General features: G+C 35.6%; 1 protein-coding gene across 1 annotated transcript in view; it reads left to right on the top strand.

Annotated features, from left to right (window-relative positions):
• The window catches only part of TMC1 (transmembrane channel like 1), a 188278-nt gene that overhangs the window by 50998 nt on the left and 123518 nt on the right, over positions 1 to 13762 (top strand). The window contains exon 2 of the mRNA XM_063080407.1: positions 5509 to 5556. Within this exon, the coding sequence (XP_062936477.1) occupies positions 5509 to 5556 (48 nt within the window). The remainder of the gene's footprint in view (positions 1 to 5508; positions 5557 to 13762) is intronic.

Below are 13762 nucleotides of genomic sequence, written 5' to 3'. Positions count from 1 at the left end.
GTTATAAACGAATGTCATGAGTATTTTCTTGTTCTTACCTAAAAAAAGAAAAAGGGAGCGCTTAGTTAACCTGGGTCAGATTTAATGTCTTGGGTAGATATTATTCTAGAGGAAAAAGAATCACACCTCATCACTTTTATTTAATTTTGTAGACAGTGGCATTCGCAGACAGTATTCTCTACTTCACAGACATTAATAGTGTTATCATAAATGAATGGAAGAGAAAGCTGGGCCATCCTCTGTGGGAGGTGATACCTCAATACGGTTTGGTGACTCAGGCTAGCATCCAAGAGGCTCACTGTTGGACCACTCTTCTTTAGGGCTAACTTTACTTCTTCTTTTTGGAATCTGAATTTGCGGGGGCACACCTGGGGTCCTCCCGCAGACCCAGAAGGAGAAGGAGCCGACAGGATTGCCCCCGGTGTTGGGACCAAGGGATCTCGGGGAAAAGTGAGCCTGCTGCCCGCCAACCCAGCCCCATGAAAGAGACACTCAGCCATGGCAGGGGTTCTGTCAGGGCAGTTCCACTTTATTGCCATTACACTGCAATTTATATAAGCAAGCAAGTAGGGGCTTTCCATGAACTAACCAATCAATTAAAGGATCACGTGGGCGTGCATCTTGTACTAAAATATTGAGCATAGCGATCACGCAGGGTTCACGAGTACAGAAATACTGGAGGACCAATAAAAACCTTTTGGAGCTATCTTGGGTTATGCCTCCCCTACTTCCCATGGGCGCCATCTTCATCCTCCACCCATAGGCACCATGTGGCTCACAGATAATGTTTGCTTCTAAAAATGGGCCCAACATGAATTGACTTACTTTTTGTTTGGTTTTTAGAAAAGCAGAAAATCTAAATGCTGTTCTTGGCCACGTTTACACACACACACACACACACACACACACACACACACACACACACATAATTTTCTCTGTATCATAATTTCTATCACCAGCATTAACATGGCAATAATCAAAATTAGTAATTTGAGGGACTTTTGGATGGCCTTAGATAGATAATTTTCAGAGAATAAAATTCATACAGTTTCTATTCATAAAAATGGTACATTTAATGGTATTTGAAAAAAATATACAGCTTTTAAAAAAAAAGTTTCACTAGTCTGTCATCCCTCTCTTCTCCTTTCCCCCTCCTTTAGAGGAGAGATTCATGTTTTTGTTAAGGAGCTCATAATCCTTCCTTATAGAACAAGGCAAATTTTGCTTTGGAATCCACCATCTTAAAAAAAAAAAAGTACCTTTATTTTATTCACATTTTCTAGCTCCTCACCTTCAAATTTGTGTTAAAGCAAAATATTAACAGTAAAAATAGCTGAAAGTGGCCTAATTTTTGTTAACCTGAGGTTACACATATATAATATATGAAATAAAGGAGTTAATCTAATTTGTGTTGTTTGCATAACATTATAGGGGGTTCATTCTTAACCTACATCATCAATTTCTCATTCTCATGGGATCGTTCCCGTTAGCATATAAGAACATTCTAACTGGCAGACTAGCTGTTTCCCATTCCTCACTGCGTATTCTCTCTTAAAGCCACTCCAATTCAGGCTTTTGCCCACATAACTTCAGCAACTCTAAGCTTGCCGAGATCGTCATCAATCTCACATTGTCAAAGCCACCGGTCAGTTTCAGTCTTCATTGTACTTGACTCTGAGCCTTGACTCCTTTCTTTGATGCATATCATTTACCTTCACCGTCTTTTATTTTCTTTCTGCTTCATTAATTGTTCATTCTCAGTCTCTTCTGTTGGTTCTTTTCCCTGTCCTCTCAATTCGGAGTTTCCCTTTTCTGTTTCATTTACGCTCATTTCATGGTCATCTTACCTGGTCTTACGGTTTTAATTACCATCTATACATTAATTATTTTGAAATTCACATTTCCAGCCCTGACCTTTTTTTTGAACTCCAGGCTTAAATATTCAACTGCGTATTTAACATCAGGCTTGGATGTCCAATAGGCATCTGAAATCTAACACATCAGATTAGACTCCTGATCTTCAACACCTCACCTAAGCTAGTCTTCCATCTACTTTTTTTGGAATTCCATCCTTCAAGTTGCCCATGCCAAAAACATGGGATTGCCCTTGATTCTTCTCTTTCTTTCACATTTGCACATCACACCCCACACTGTTGCCATGGGTTCATTAGCTAACATTTGGAAACGTGCTTGTTATGCCATAGAGTAACATCCCTCTCAAGGAAGTTTAATTTAAGGTACAATGCACCCCATTTGTGTGAGAGGGGCTGATGTTGTCTTTCCATCACATGCCCTAGGAAGAAATACACAATAAAGCCTAATAAACATATTTAACACATTGTTGCTATGACCCAAAGAAGCTGGATAAGATACTCATACCTAATCTCAAACCTCATTGTTGTGAAGACATTATTTTGCATGAAATAGCAAGACTCCTTAAAGGCAGTAGTATTTTCTTTTACAGTCTACAAACTCCTACCCCAGAGCATTTTCTCTGTCTACCTTTATGAGTGCACGATAAATGCCAATTGAATAAAAGAATTTTCAGTTTCCAAAATAGTAATCTGGTGCTACAAACATTGCTTCAAGGTCTAAATGTAGGTCAGAGGAACAGGCAATACCATTCAACTCTTCTGGCCACTTGGCCACTCTGATCCTGAAGAAGCATAAACTACTTTTAGCACTATAGATTAAAAAAAGAAAGCCCACAACAACATTCACTTTTCTGAACAATTCCGATGCCTCTGAAATGTGACATTCTGCTGCTGTTTCCTTTTACTGTTTTTAATTACTGGGTCTATTTGCATGAAATGAGGATCTGGGTTGCCTAGGAGCTCATCTGCTCCTATCGCATATTCCTCTCTTCAATATGCATACTTCAATGCAGTTTTGCTTGCTGCCTCCAACATTTTGGCAGCTCTACCCCTCCTCCTCTTTCATTGTCCTCCCATCACTCCTCAGGAGAGAAGTGTATTTTTAAAATACCTGATCAATAGGTTTTGGGAAGCAGCCGAAGCATGAGGAGGTCATAGGAGTGTGAATAAGCCACCAGGGGTTCTAAGAGAAGGAATGGCACCAGGCCATCCCAAAAGATTGTCTGGGAAAGGAGAGACAGTCTGCAGCTCCCATTTAAATATTCTGTTATTCCTTTGTATAGGCTTTTGTCTTGGTGGAGGTTCTTAGCCTGGTTCTTTAGCATCACTTTGAGTTGAAAGAGATCTGACCAGTATTGATAATTGCTTTTTTAGACCAAATAATATTCTGTTAAAATTGAGCTTGGTTGAAAGATCTGAATAGAGTCTTAAATCTCCTGGTCATAGTGCTGCTGTTTAGATCTTATGCTGATGACACCTTTGCTGAGGGTTTGAATCAAGAAGAAAACAATTTTTATAATAATGACTATAAAAAATGATTGTTCCATGACCAGACAAAGGTATGCTGTTGAGTGAAGAAGGCACCTAATGAGAATGTAGAAATGATCATGTACAGACCAATATCATTATTGAAAAGCCAGCTCAGGAGGGGGGACTGGGCTATTTCTGTAACACTTTTTGTGGCATCATTTAAAAATCATAGCTGTTTTTAGTAGTTCCCTACTTGCCACTACAAGGATGTCTCCCCTGTGAATTTCTAGGTTTTGTTTAATGGTCATTTATAGCTATCCTTTCTGTACCAGAGAAGATGGTCCATGACTTCAGTCCTACTTTTTCTTTCCTTTGGTTATTGGAAAAAACAAAAGTTGTTCATCTTCTTGGCTTGTGACATTTAATTCTGTGTTTTTTTGTGTAATATATGATCCTTCTAAAGATTTGCTTCTATTTTTCTGCATTTAGTAGTTTTTCCTATTTCATTTAATTAAGTTTATTTAATCAAATTCTAGTGAGTTGATCATTACAAATAAGCATAATATATCATGCAATTAAAAAAAAATTCCTTTGGCTCTGCATGTTGCAGAATAGGCTGTGGGTCAGCATTTTCTATTGTCCTTAGCTGTTTCTCTATTATACATAGCAAGAAGATTCTACTGCAAGGCTAATCTTATATCATTAAAATGCCCTTCTAGGGAATTCTTCTTTGACTGAAGAAGCTTGGTGGTGGCATTAATTGCAAATAAAAGACCATGACCTATTGTAGAGTGTAGAATATCTTCTTAGAAGTGTCTGCCTTCATTATTGCAAACTCTCAGCAGTGACATAAAGATCTTTGTCCTGTGCAGATTCAGTTACAACCAGCAACAGAAGGCATATGTCCACTCTGAACAAGAGAACATTTATTTTCACATTCCATGGCTGATGTTAAGTGATAACATTTTTGCATATCCTAAAATTTTTATGTAGATGTTGTCTAAAGTCAAAAAGTGCTTTTACAATAATGTCCTTTGTGAATAGAATTTATACTCTTCGCATGTGTTGCCTTTTTAATATGCCTGTCAAGTTCTGAATAATAACCTTTGACAGTGCATGAGCAGAAACAGCAAAACCAGAGGTTGTTACCTCTGTTCACAGCAACATTGTTCATCATCTTTGCTGTTCTGAACTTATGTCATTCCATCTTAAATAAAAATACAACATTAACATTTTATAAATTAATTACTTAACTTTGGTTTTTTAGAAACAGTCTACTCTATTTTCCAAGTAAAGCTGCATAGCTCTGTCTCTGGGTGACAAATTAAACCTGTGATGAATGGACATTAGGTAGAAAAGGGGGGAAAAACCCCTCTGATTAATGTATTTTTCTCATATTATTGTGTCATTAAAAATTTTGTAATACCTTTATATGACTTTATAAAAATGAAGCGAAAATGAAAGCAAGATACTGTATATGAATATGGAATGAGGAATAAACAGAAGAAATGTTCTTTGTCCTGGAAAGAACTATAAAATCACCTGTCTCCACATTGTCAAGGTGAATCTTATACTGGGAAATTTAAGCTACATCAATGTAATACCTATAGAAATAATTAAAATAGGAAAGATCCAAATTTAAACCTTTTTTTAAAGGCTTTTTTGATACTTCATAAAACTGGTCGGAGTAAATTATTTTCTATTTTTAGGTCGTTAATTTGGTTATGACAACCAAATTGGTTTGTGCATGCGGATACAGCTTTACTAATAATTTAGTTTCTCATCAAGTGAAATGACCCAACAAACTCCAAGTCTACCTGTTGTAATATGGAATTAATTTTCCTTGAAGTTATTTTGAATGGAGCTGATAGGCTTATAGCTATGTTTTGCAAATCCCTGAAAGCAATAAAACAGAGAAATCTTTGCATAGCATGGTAGAAGATGCTGTAGCTGTGTATCTTTAATAAATATGATACATATTTATTATGTATCAAATAATATCATATTTATTATGGTCAAAACTCATTTTGACCAGTTTATTGAAAAATGTCTTTATTAACTGCACAAAAACATTATGATGAAAATAATAAAAGTTAAAAACAGTTACTAACAATTGTACAGGCATTTAAGTAATTGCTATGCTTTTTTTTTTTTTTTTTAACAGTAAAAATCCAGGTGGAGGAAACAGAAGATGATAATGAGGAAATTTCAAGTAAGTGGTGATGGGCCCACCTGGGATATGTTTCCTGTGGAACAGCAGTGAATTCAGGGGATTCATCCTCTTATCTTATGGGCTTGAATTACCACATATAAGCACAAGAGTGTGTGTGGATGATTTTTGATGGTCTCACAAAAGGGATAAAGTTTAGCAAATAGAATCTTCATTGTAGCTTCTATTCAACTGGCAAACACACACATCCACCTAATCTATGTTGCCCGTGATCAAGTAGATGGTAGCCCAGTAAATTTGTTTTTTTCTTTTTTTATTTCTCTCCTATTTTCCCTAGAAGAGCCTTTGACTTTAAAGACTCTTCTCTAGGATTGGATCTATACAACAACAACTGACTATTTTGACTGAACTGACCAAATGGTTCAATTAAAATGAATGAACATGTTCTGTTGTACCAGATTCATGGGTATTTTGTCCAAATTGCTTAGTTGTTTCTACTTTTTGTAAGCTCAGCTTAAGAGCCTGAATTGTGACTGCTTTCCAGGCATCCAGAACACTCATGAACTGGAACATGAGAAAGACCATTTTATGAACAAAAGCTTTGATTTTACCAAAAATGAAAGAAAGAGCAGCATCTAAAGAAGAGTTCACCTAGAGGGACATCAAGACTGTCAGTTTAATATTCTGAGTACAATGTGGCAGCCAGGGAACATGCAGAATGCTGATTGTTTTCATTAATCAGGTGCCTCCTAAATGAGAACAGCCCAGAATCTCATACAGACCCTAGGTACCATGACTTGAATAGTGAACTGAGTCCGTTCCAAAAAGTAGCATTGTACACAAATCTGCATTTAGTAGACAACTATAAAATGTTCTTTTTTTAGGATTTCAATATTTGTAAACTAGATAAAGCACTAAAGACTGCTTTTTGCTTCTAAATGGTAATGGATCAATTTAATAGTTCATATTTTATCTGTGGTAAAACTATATAAGTTTAATAGTTTAGCCTTTTAGGTGTTTTTAAAATGACATCAAGAAAAATTATTTCTGTATCCTCCCCCCATAAATCTATAATTAACCTTTTAAAAATTCTCAAAAGCTATTTTAGAATTTAATTCCATTGTGGTTGAAATTATGCTTTGTATAATTCCAACCCTTTTAAATGTATTGACACTTGTTTTATGGACCAGAATACAATTTATTCTGGTGAAATTTTAAAGTGCACTGAATGTGTGTTCTGCTGTTGTTGGGTATAGTGTTCTGTAAATGTTAGTTGGGTCAAATTGGTTGATAGAGTTTTTTAAGTCTTCAGTATCTTTATTATTTATTTATTTTATTGGGATAAGAACACTTAATATGAGATCTATCCTCAACAAAATTTTAAGTATACTGTAGAGTATTGTTAACTACAGACACAATCAGCAGATCACTAGAACTTATTCGTATTGGTCAACTGAAACTTTATACACATTGAACAAAAACTCTCCTTTTCACCTTTCCTCTGGCCCCTCCCAATCACCATTCTACTCTCTGCTACTATGAGTTTGCTAATTTAGATACCTCATATAATGAAATCATGCCGTATTTGTCTTCTGTGGCTGACTTCTTTGACTTAGTTTAATGCCTTCAAAGTTCATCCATATTGTTACACAGGGCAGGATTTCCTGCATGTTAAAGGCCAAAAAATATTAATACCATTGTATGTAAATACCACATTTTCTTTATCTATTCATCTGTTGATAAACATTTAGGTTGTTGTCACATCTTGAATATTGTGGACGAAGTGTAGTGAACACCGGAGTGAGAGCCTCTCTTCAAGATCTTGATTTCAATTCCTTTGGGTAAATACCTGAGTGTTGGGTTACTGGATCATATGAGTATGGTAGTTCTATTTTCAATTTTTTGAGGAACCTCTATACTGTTTAACATTGTGGCTGCACCATTTTACATTCCCACCAACTGTGTCCATCGTTCCAATTTCTCCACATCCTTGCCACCACTCTTTGTATTTTGTTGTTTTGATAATAGTCATCCTAACAGGTGTGAGCTGATATCTAATTGTGGTTTTGATTTGCATTCCTTAATGATTAGTGATATTGACCATCTTTTCATATACCTGCTGACCATTTGTGTGTCTTCTTTGGAGAAATTCAAGTCCTTTGCCCAATTTTTAAGTGGGTTTATTATTATTATTTTGCTATTGAGTCATATAATTTCCTTACATATTTTGCATATTAACCCCTTATCAGATATGTGATTTGCAAATATTTATTCCCGTTCTATAGGTTGCTTTTTCATTCTGTTGATTCTTTCTTTTTTTCCTATGCAGAAGCTTTTTAGTTTGATGAAGCCCCACTTTAACTATTTTTACTTTATTTTGCCTATACTTTTGGTGTCATATTTAAGAAGTCATTATGAAGAACAATATCATGAAAATTTTCACTTATGTTTTCTTCTAGGAGTTCTATAATTTCAGGTATTATGTTTGAGTCTTTAATCCATTTTGAGTTGGTTTTTGTATATCATGTAAAATAAGGATCCAATTTTATTTTTTGTATATGGATATTCAGTTTTCTCAACACTGTTTGTTGAAGAAACTATTTTTTCTCCATTGTATATTCTTGGAAACCTATTAAAGATAAGTTGATTGTATATACATGGGTTTATTTGGGGGCTCTTCTGTTTCATTGGTCTATATGTCTGCTTTTATGCCAATATTATACTGTAGTAATTACTGTAGATTTGTGTATTTTGAAATCAGGTAGTGTGATGCTATTATCTTTGTTTTTCTTTTTCAACATTGTTTTGGCTATTTGGGATCTTTTGTGGTTCCAAATGAACTTTAGAATTGTTTTATCTATTTCTGCAAAAAAATGCCATTGGTATTTTGATTGGGACTCTGTTGAATCTGTAGATCACTTTTGGTAGTATATCCATTTTAGCAATATTAAGTCTTCCAATCCATGAATATGGTGTGTCTTTTCATTTATTTGTATCTTTTAAAATTTATTTCATCAGCATTTTGTAGTTTTCAGTGTACAAGTCTTTTACCTCCTGGGTTAAGTTTATTTGTATTTTTTTTTAATACTATTTTAAGTATAATTATTTTCTTATTATTTTTTCAGATAATTGGGTGTAGCATATAGAAATGCGTATGTTGATTTTGTATTCTGCAATTTTACTGAGTTCATTTATTTGGTTCTAAGAAATTTCTGTGTAGTTTCTAGGGTATTTTACATGTAAGATCATGTCATCTGCAAACAGATATTTCACTTCATCCTTTCTTGTTTGGGTGCTTTTTTGCCCTTTTTCTTGCCTAATTGCTTTGGCTAGAACTTCTAGAATGATGTTATATAGAAGTGGCAAGAATTGGCATCTTTGTCTTGTTCCTGATCTTCAAGGAAAAGCTTTCAGTTTTTTACTGTTGAGTATGATAGTTTTGACCTTTTCATATATGGCTTTATTATGTTGAAGTAATTTCTTTCTATTCCTAATTTGTTGAAGCTATTTATCATAAAAGGGTGTTCAATTTTGTCAAATGATTTTTCTGTATCTATTGAGATGATTATGTCATTTTTATCCTTTATTCTGTTAATATCATGTATCACATTATTTGATTTTTGTATACAGAATCATCCTTGCATCCCAGAGATTAATCCCTCTTGGTCATACTGTATGCTTTTTAAAAATATGTTGTTGAATTTGGTTTGCTAGTATTTTCTTGAGAACTTTTGCATGTATGTTTATTAGGAATATTAGCTAGTAATTTTCTTTTCTTATAATGTATTTATCTGGCTTTGGTATCAGGGTAATGATGGCCTTATATAATGAGTTCTACTGAAAAGTTTAAGAAAGATTGGAAATAATTCTTTAAATGTTTGCGAGAAATCACTAGTGAGACTTTCAAGTCCTTGACTTTTCTTTTTGGGAGGTAATTGTTTTACTAATTATAGGTCTGTTCAGATTTCTATTTTTTCATAATTCATTCTTGGTAGGTTCCATGTTTCAAGGAATTTATTTTTTCTAGGTTATCCAGTTTTTTGGTGTTTAGTTGTTCATGGTAGTCTCATACAATCCTTTTGTTTCTGTGACATCAGTTTTTATGTCTCCTCTTTCATTTTTGTTTTATTTATTTGTATTGCCTCTCTTTTCTTCCTTAGTCTAGCTAAGATTTTGTCAATTTTGTTAATCTTCAAAAACCAACTCTTAGTCCATTGATTTTTCTATTGCTTTTCTAGTTTTCATTTCACTTATTTCCTCTCTAATCTTTGTTATTTTCCTCTTCTGCTACCTTCGGGCTTAGTTTGTTCTTCTTTTTCTAGTTCCTTGAGGTGTGAAGTTAGTTTTTGCATTTGAGATTTTTCTTCTTTTATAATGTAAGTGTTTATCACTACAAACTTCCCCTTAGTACTACTTTGCTTGCATCGCATAAATTTTAATATGTTGTTTTAAAATTTTCATTTGTCTCAAGATTTTTTTTGACACATTGATTGTTTAAAGAGTATGTTGCTTAATTTCCACATATTTGTGACCTTTCCAGTTTTCCTTCTGCTATTGACTTCTAGTTTTATTCCATTGTGGTCATAAAAGATATTTGATATGATTTCAATCTTAAAATTGGTAAGACTTGTTTTTTTGAATAATGTGTTCTATGCTGGAGAATGTTCCATATATGCTTGAAAAGAAAGTGTATTCTCCTGATGTTGGGCCAAATGTTCTTCATCCATGTTAGGTTCATTTAATATATAACATTGTCCAAGTCTGCTGTTTTCTTATTGATTTTCTCTCTACATGTTTTATCCATTATGGAATGAAGGGTATTGCAATTTCCTAGTATAATCGTGTTGCTATTTCTCCTTTTACTTCTGTTAATGTTTATATGTTTTAGTTCTCTGACGTCGGATGCATATATATTTATAATTGTGATATCTTTCTGGTAATTGATCCTTTTATTATTATATAATGCTCTATTTGTCTTTTGTGACAGTTTTAATGTAATGTCTATTTTGACTGATATAAGTATAGCATAGGGGCTATGACTCTCTGTTTTTATGATTTGAGTTAGACTTGTTCATTTGACACAGAAGTTTTCTGCTTATGGAGATCAAGTAAGAATTTAGTAGGTTACAGGAATACCATGATTAACTAATACCATAGATCTACACAAGTGAGACTATTCTGAGTATTGATTTGCCTCTGCTGTCCATTATAGTAACTACGCCCACCTTGCCTTTGTTGGTCGAGTGCCATCACTTGGCCCCTGCCACCCAGGATCCAAATTAGTCCCATTGCCTTTAAGTGTTTCAATTGCCTGACTGCGGTTCCCACTGTAAAGTCCAGTCTACAGAGAAGAGCAATCACAGAGCTCTTCAGAGATGCTGGGGCTCCCCTCAAAAATCTATTTCTCAAGGTATTTGTAAAAGGTATGTCTTCTGGAGACTCCCAGTGTGGATGAGTAGGTTTTACATGATAAATCCACTCTAGCATTCCAAGCTCCCTAAGCCTTTGAATCCCTTTCTCTCCAGTTAACCAAGGGAGATAGGCAGGTATCTCTAACTCATAGTGGGCCGTCTTTTGATCCATATTGCAGCCAGCCAGCCAAACAAACAGCACCTTTCTTAACTTCCCAAGCTACAACATTAAATGTAGAATCTCTGCTTAGTGGGTCCATATCAATAAATTTGGCCTGATCCAATTTTATGTTTCTTTCACCATTGTCCCACACCCTTAATATCCATTCCTGTATACATTCTCCAAGTTTCTGCCTGTATGGAGTAGAAAACTCATGTAATTCTTTTGGAGTGTAACACATTTCCTCATGGGTCACATTTTGTACCTCACCTTTAGGGGACTGCCAGGCCTTGAATCTAGTTATAGGTTTAGAATCAAAGGCAGGTGGTGGGGGTGGGTCCTGAGGAGAATCAGCATTGTCTTGCTCACTTACTGCCTCAGGGACAGGCATTCCTGTTTCCTTAGGCAATGCAGAGTTAATCCCCTCAGACAGAAGTGGAAAAGCTACTGTCTCTGGGGATGAGGGTGGGGTGTTCATTTCTACCAAACAAGACTCAATGGAATTTAGGTGTCCCATGTTCTCAGCCTCATCAGGGTCTTCCCACACATCCCCATCCCAACTTGCAGGATCCTGTTCCAACCAATGCCCTCACTTTAGCAGTAGATACCCTGATAATTCAACTGCTGCTGTAGTTCAGCCAATCTTGTGATGAGGACTTGAGTTCGATTTTCAGCCCTGTGGGTAATGGAGAGAAGATTCTGGCCTAGAGCAATTTAGAAACTTTTAGGTCATCTATGCAGTGTTTGAGCTGAGAATTGGCATGCCCAAGCTCTTCCTTCCTTTTCTTTCCTCACATTGTCCAGCCATGTTAGGAGCTACCAACCAATGTCATTATTAATATAATATTTGGATTTCCACAAATACTCACAGGTATTATGTATAGAGTCACTGAATCCCTTGCCTTTTACAAGCAGTGAATTAGGAGTATCAAATAGACTTATTCTGCATATCTCTTTAAACAGTTCATGCAATGGATTATCAGTGCTCTCTGTATTATAAGAAGTTGAGCTGTTAGCATGTCGGGGTCTAAAGCCCTGAAACCAATTGAAGAAATTCATCTTTAAGATTCTTTTTCTCTAGAACCACTCCCAGTACCAAAATCTGTATTAGTCTGGGTTCACCAGAGAAACAGAACCAATAGGATATGTGATAAATATATGAGAGGGGATTTACCAGGGTTATTGGCTCACGTGATTGTGAAGGCTGAGGAGTCCTATGATAGACTGTCCGCAAACTTGATGCTGGTAGCGTGGCTCAGTCCAACTCTGAAGCTTCGGAACCAGGGAAGCTGATGGTGTCCTTAGTGTAAGTCTTGGAACCCCAAAACTGAAGGGTCTTAAGCTCTGATGTCCACAGACAGGAGAGAAGAGAGTGTCCCAGCTCCAGTGGGTAGAGAAAGATATTCACCTTTTTTCTCCTTTTTTGTTCTGTCTGGGCCCCTAGCAGATTGGATGGTTCTTATCCAGTCTACTACGGCTCTCATGCTGATTTCTTCTGGAAACACCCTCATGGATACACCTAAAGAAATAGTTTTATCAGGTTTCTCAGTATTGCTTAAAGCAATCAAGTTGGCTCCTAGAATTAACCTTCATGGGCCGTCACCAGAAAAATCAGAACTTAGAAGATGTGGTCTAGTCCTTTCCTTCCCTCCCCAGGGAGAAGCTGGGAGCTGGTGGGTTTCTACTGTTAATAAGGTGCTGGGGGTGGTGGTGAGAGGGGAGATTAAGATGAAAGGGCATTTCAAGTTTTCCTACCAGCTTTGATGTGGCTGATTTTGTGCTTACCCAGGGTACAGACTCCTCTCAACTGGTTTCAGGATTTCTCACAAAGGGAACTTGTCTGCACATGATTGTTGAACCTTTGTGTCCACGGGGGGAAGGAGGGTCCAGGGCTTCCTCTTCTGTCATCTTGCTGATGTGACCTCAGTTTAACCTTCATACAAAAAATACTAAAATTAAGAGTACCAGGTGGCTGCTTTAGTTCTTGAGTTATTTGTGGGTAAAATTCTTTCTTGACCCCTGTCAGGCTCTTGTTCTTTCTATAATTAGTAACTAACATGAATAATCAAAACTGAGCAAATTTTTAGAATGCCAGAATGAGGTTCACATAACATTTGCCACAATATTTAACAAACAAAAATTCATTCTTCATTTTGATGACAGAGGACAGTTTCAAATACCAGTTAGAAAAGTCATCTTCCTGTTTCTCTCTGCTAGCTAAAATCCAGGTATAGGTTATATTTAGATCTTAGATCTGAAATATTAATAAAAAGGTTTCAATTAGTGATGTTGAAAGGTACTTTAAAAATAATAAAATTATGACATATGTGTAAAAAGAATATATTTAATTAATAAATGAGAAAACTTGTGAGGTGATATAATTAGTTGAAAGGATAACCCAGATAACAGACACGTTTGTAGATCAGAAATATTAAAATGATTGTACAAATGGAAGCAAAACTTTTTTGGGAGAGGGGATTGTCTCTCCAGTAGACAGAATTTATTTGCCTGTTTACAGATAAATATTACTTTGCATTCCTATCGAGTTGTCTATAATTTTCAGATTTGTAAAATAGCTCTCATAGAATCAGAATCAGATAACACATGAAGGTATACTACAAACATTTCGTAGTTTTCAACGGAAGTACATTTTTTCTCCTACAATAGCTTCTATTTA

Source organism: Cynocephalus volans, chromosome 16 (genome assembly GCF_027409185.1).
Source record: "Cynocephalus volans isolate mCynVol1 chromosome 16, mCynVol1.pri, whole genome shotgun sequence".
Lineage (NCBI taxonomy): Eukaryota > Metazoa > Chordata > Mammalia > Dermoptera > Cynocephalidae > Cynocephalus > Cynocephalus volans.
This window is presented reverse-complemented; position numbering and strand designations above follow the sequence as displayed.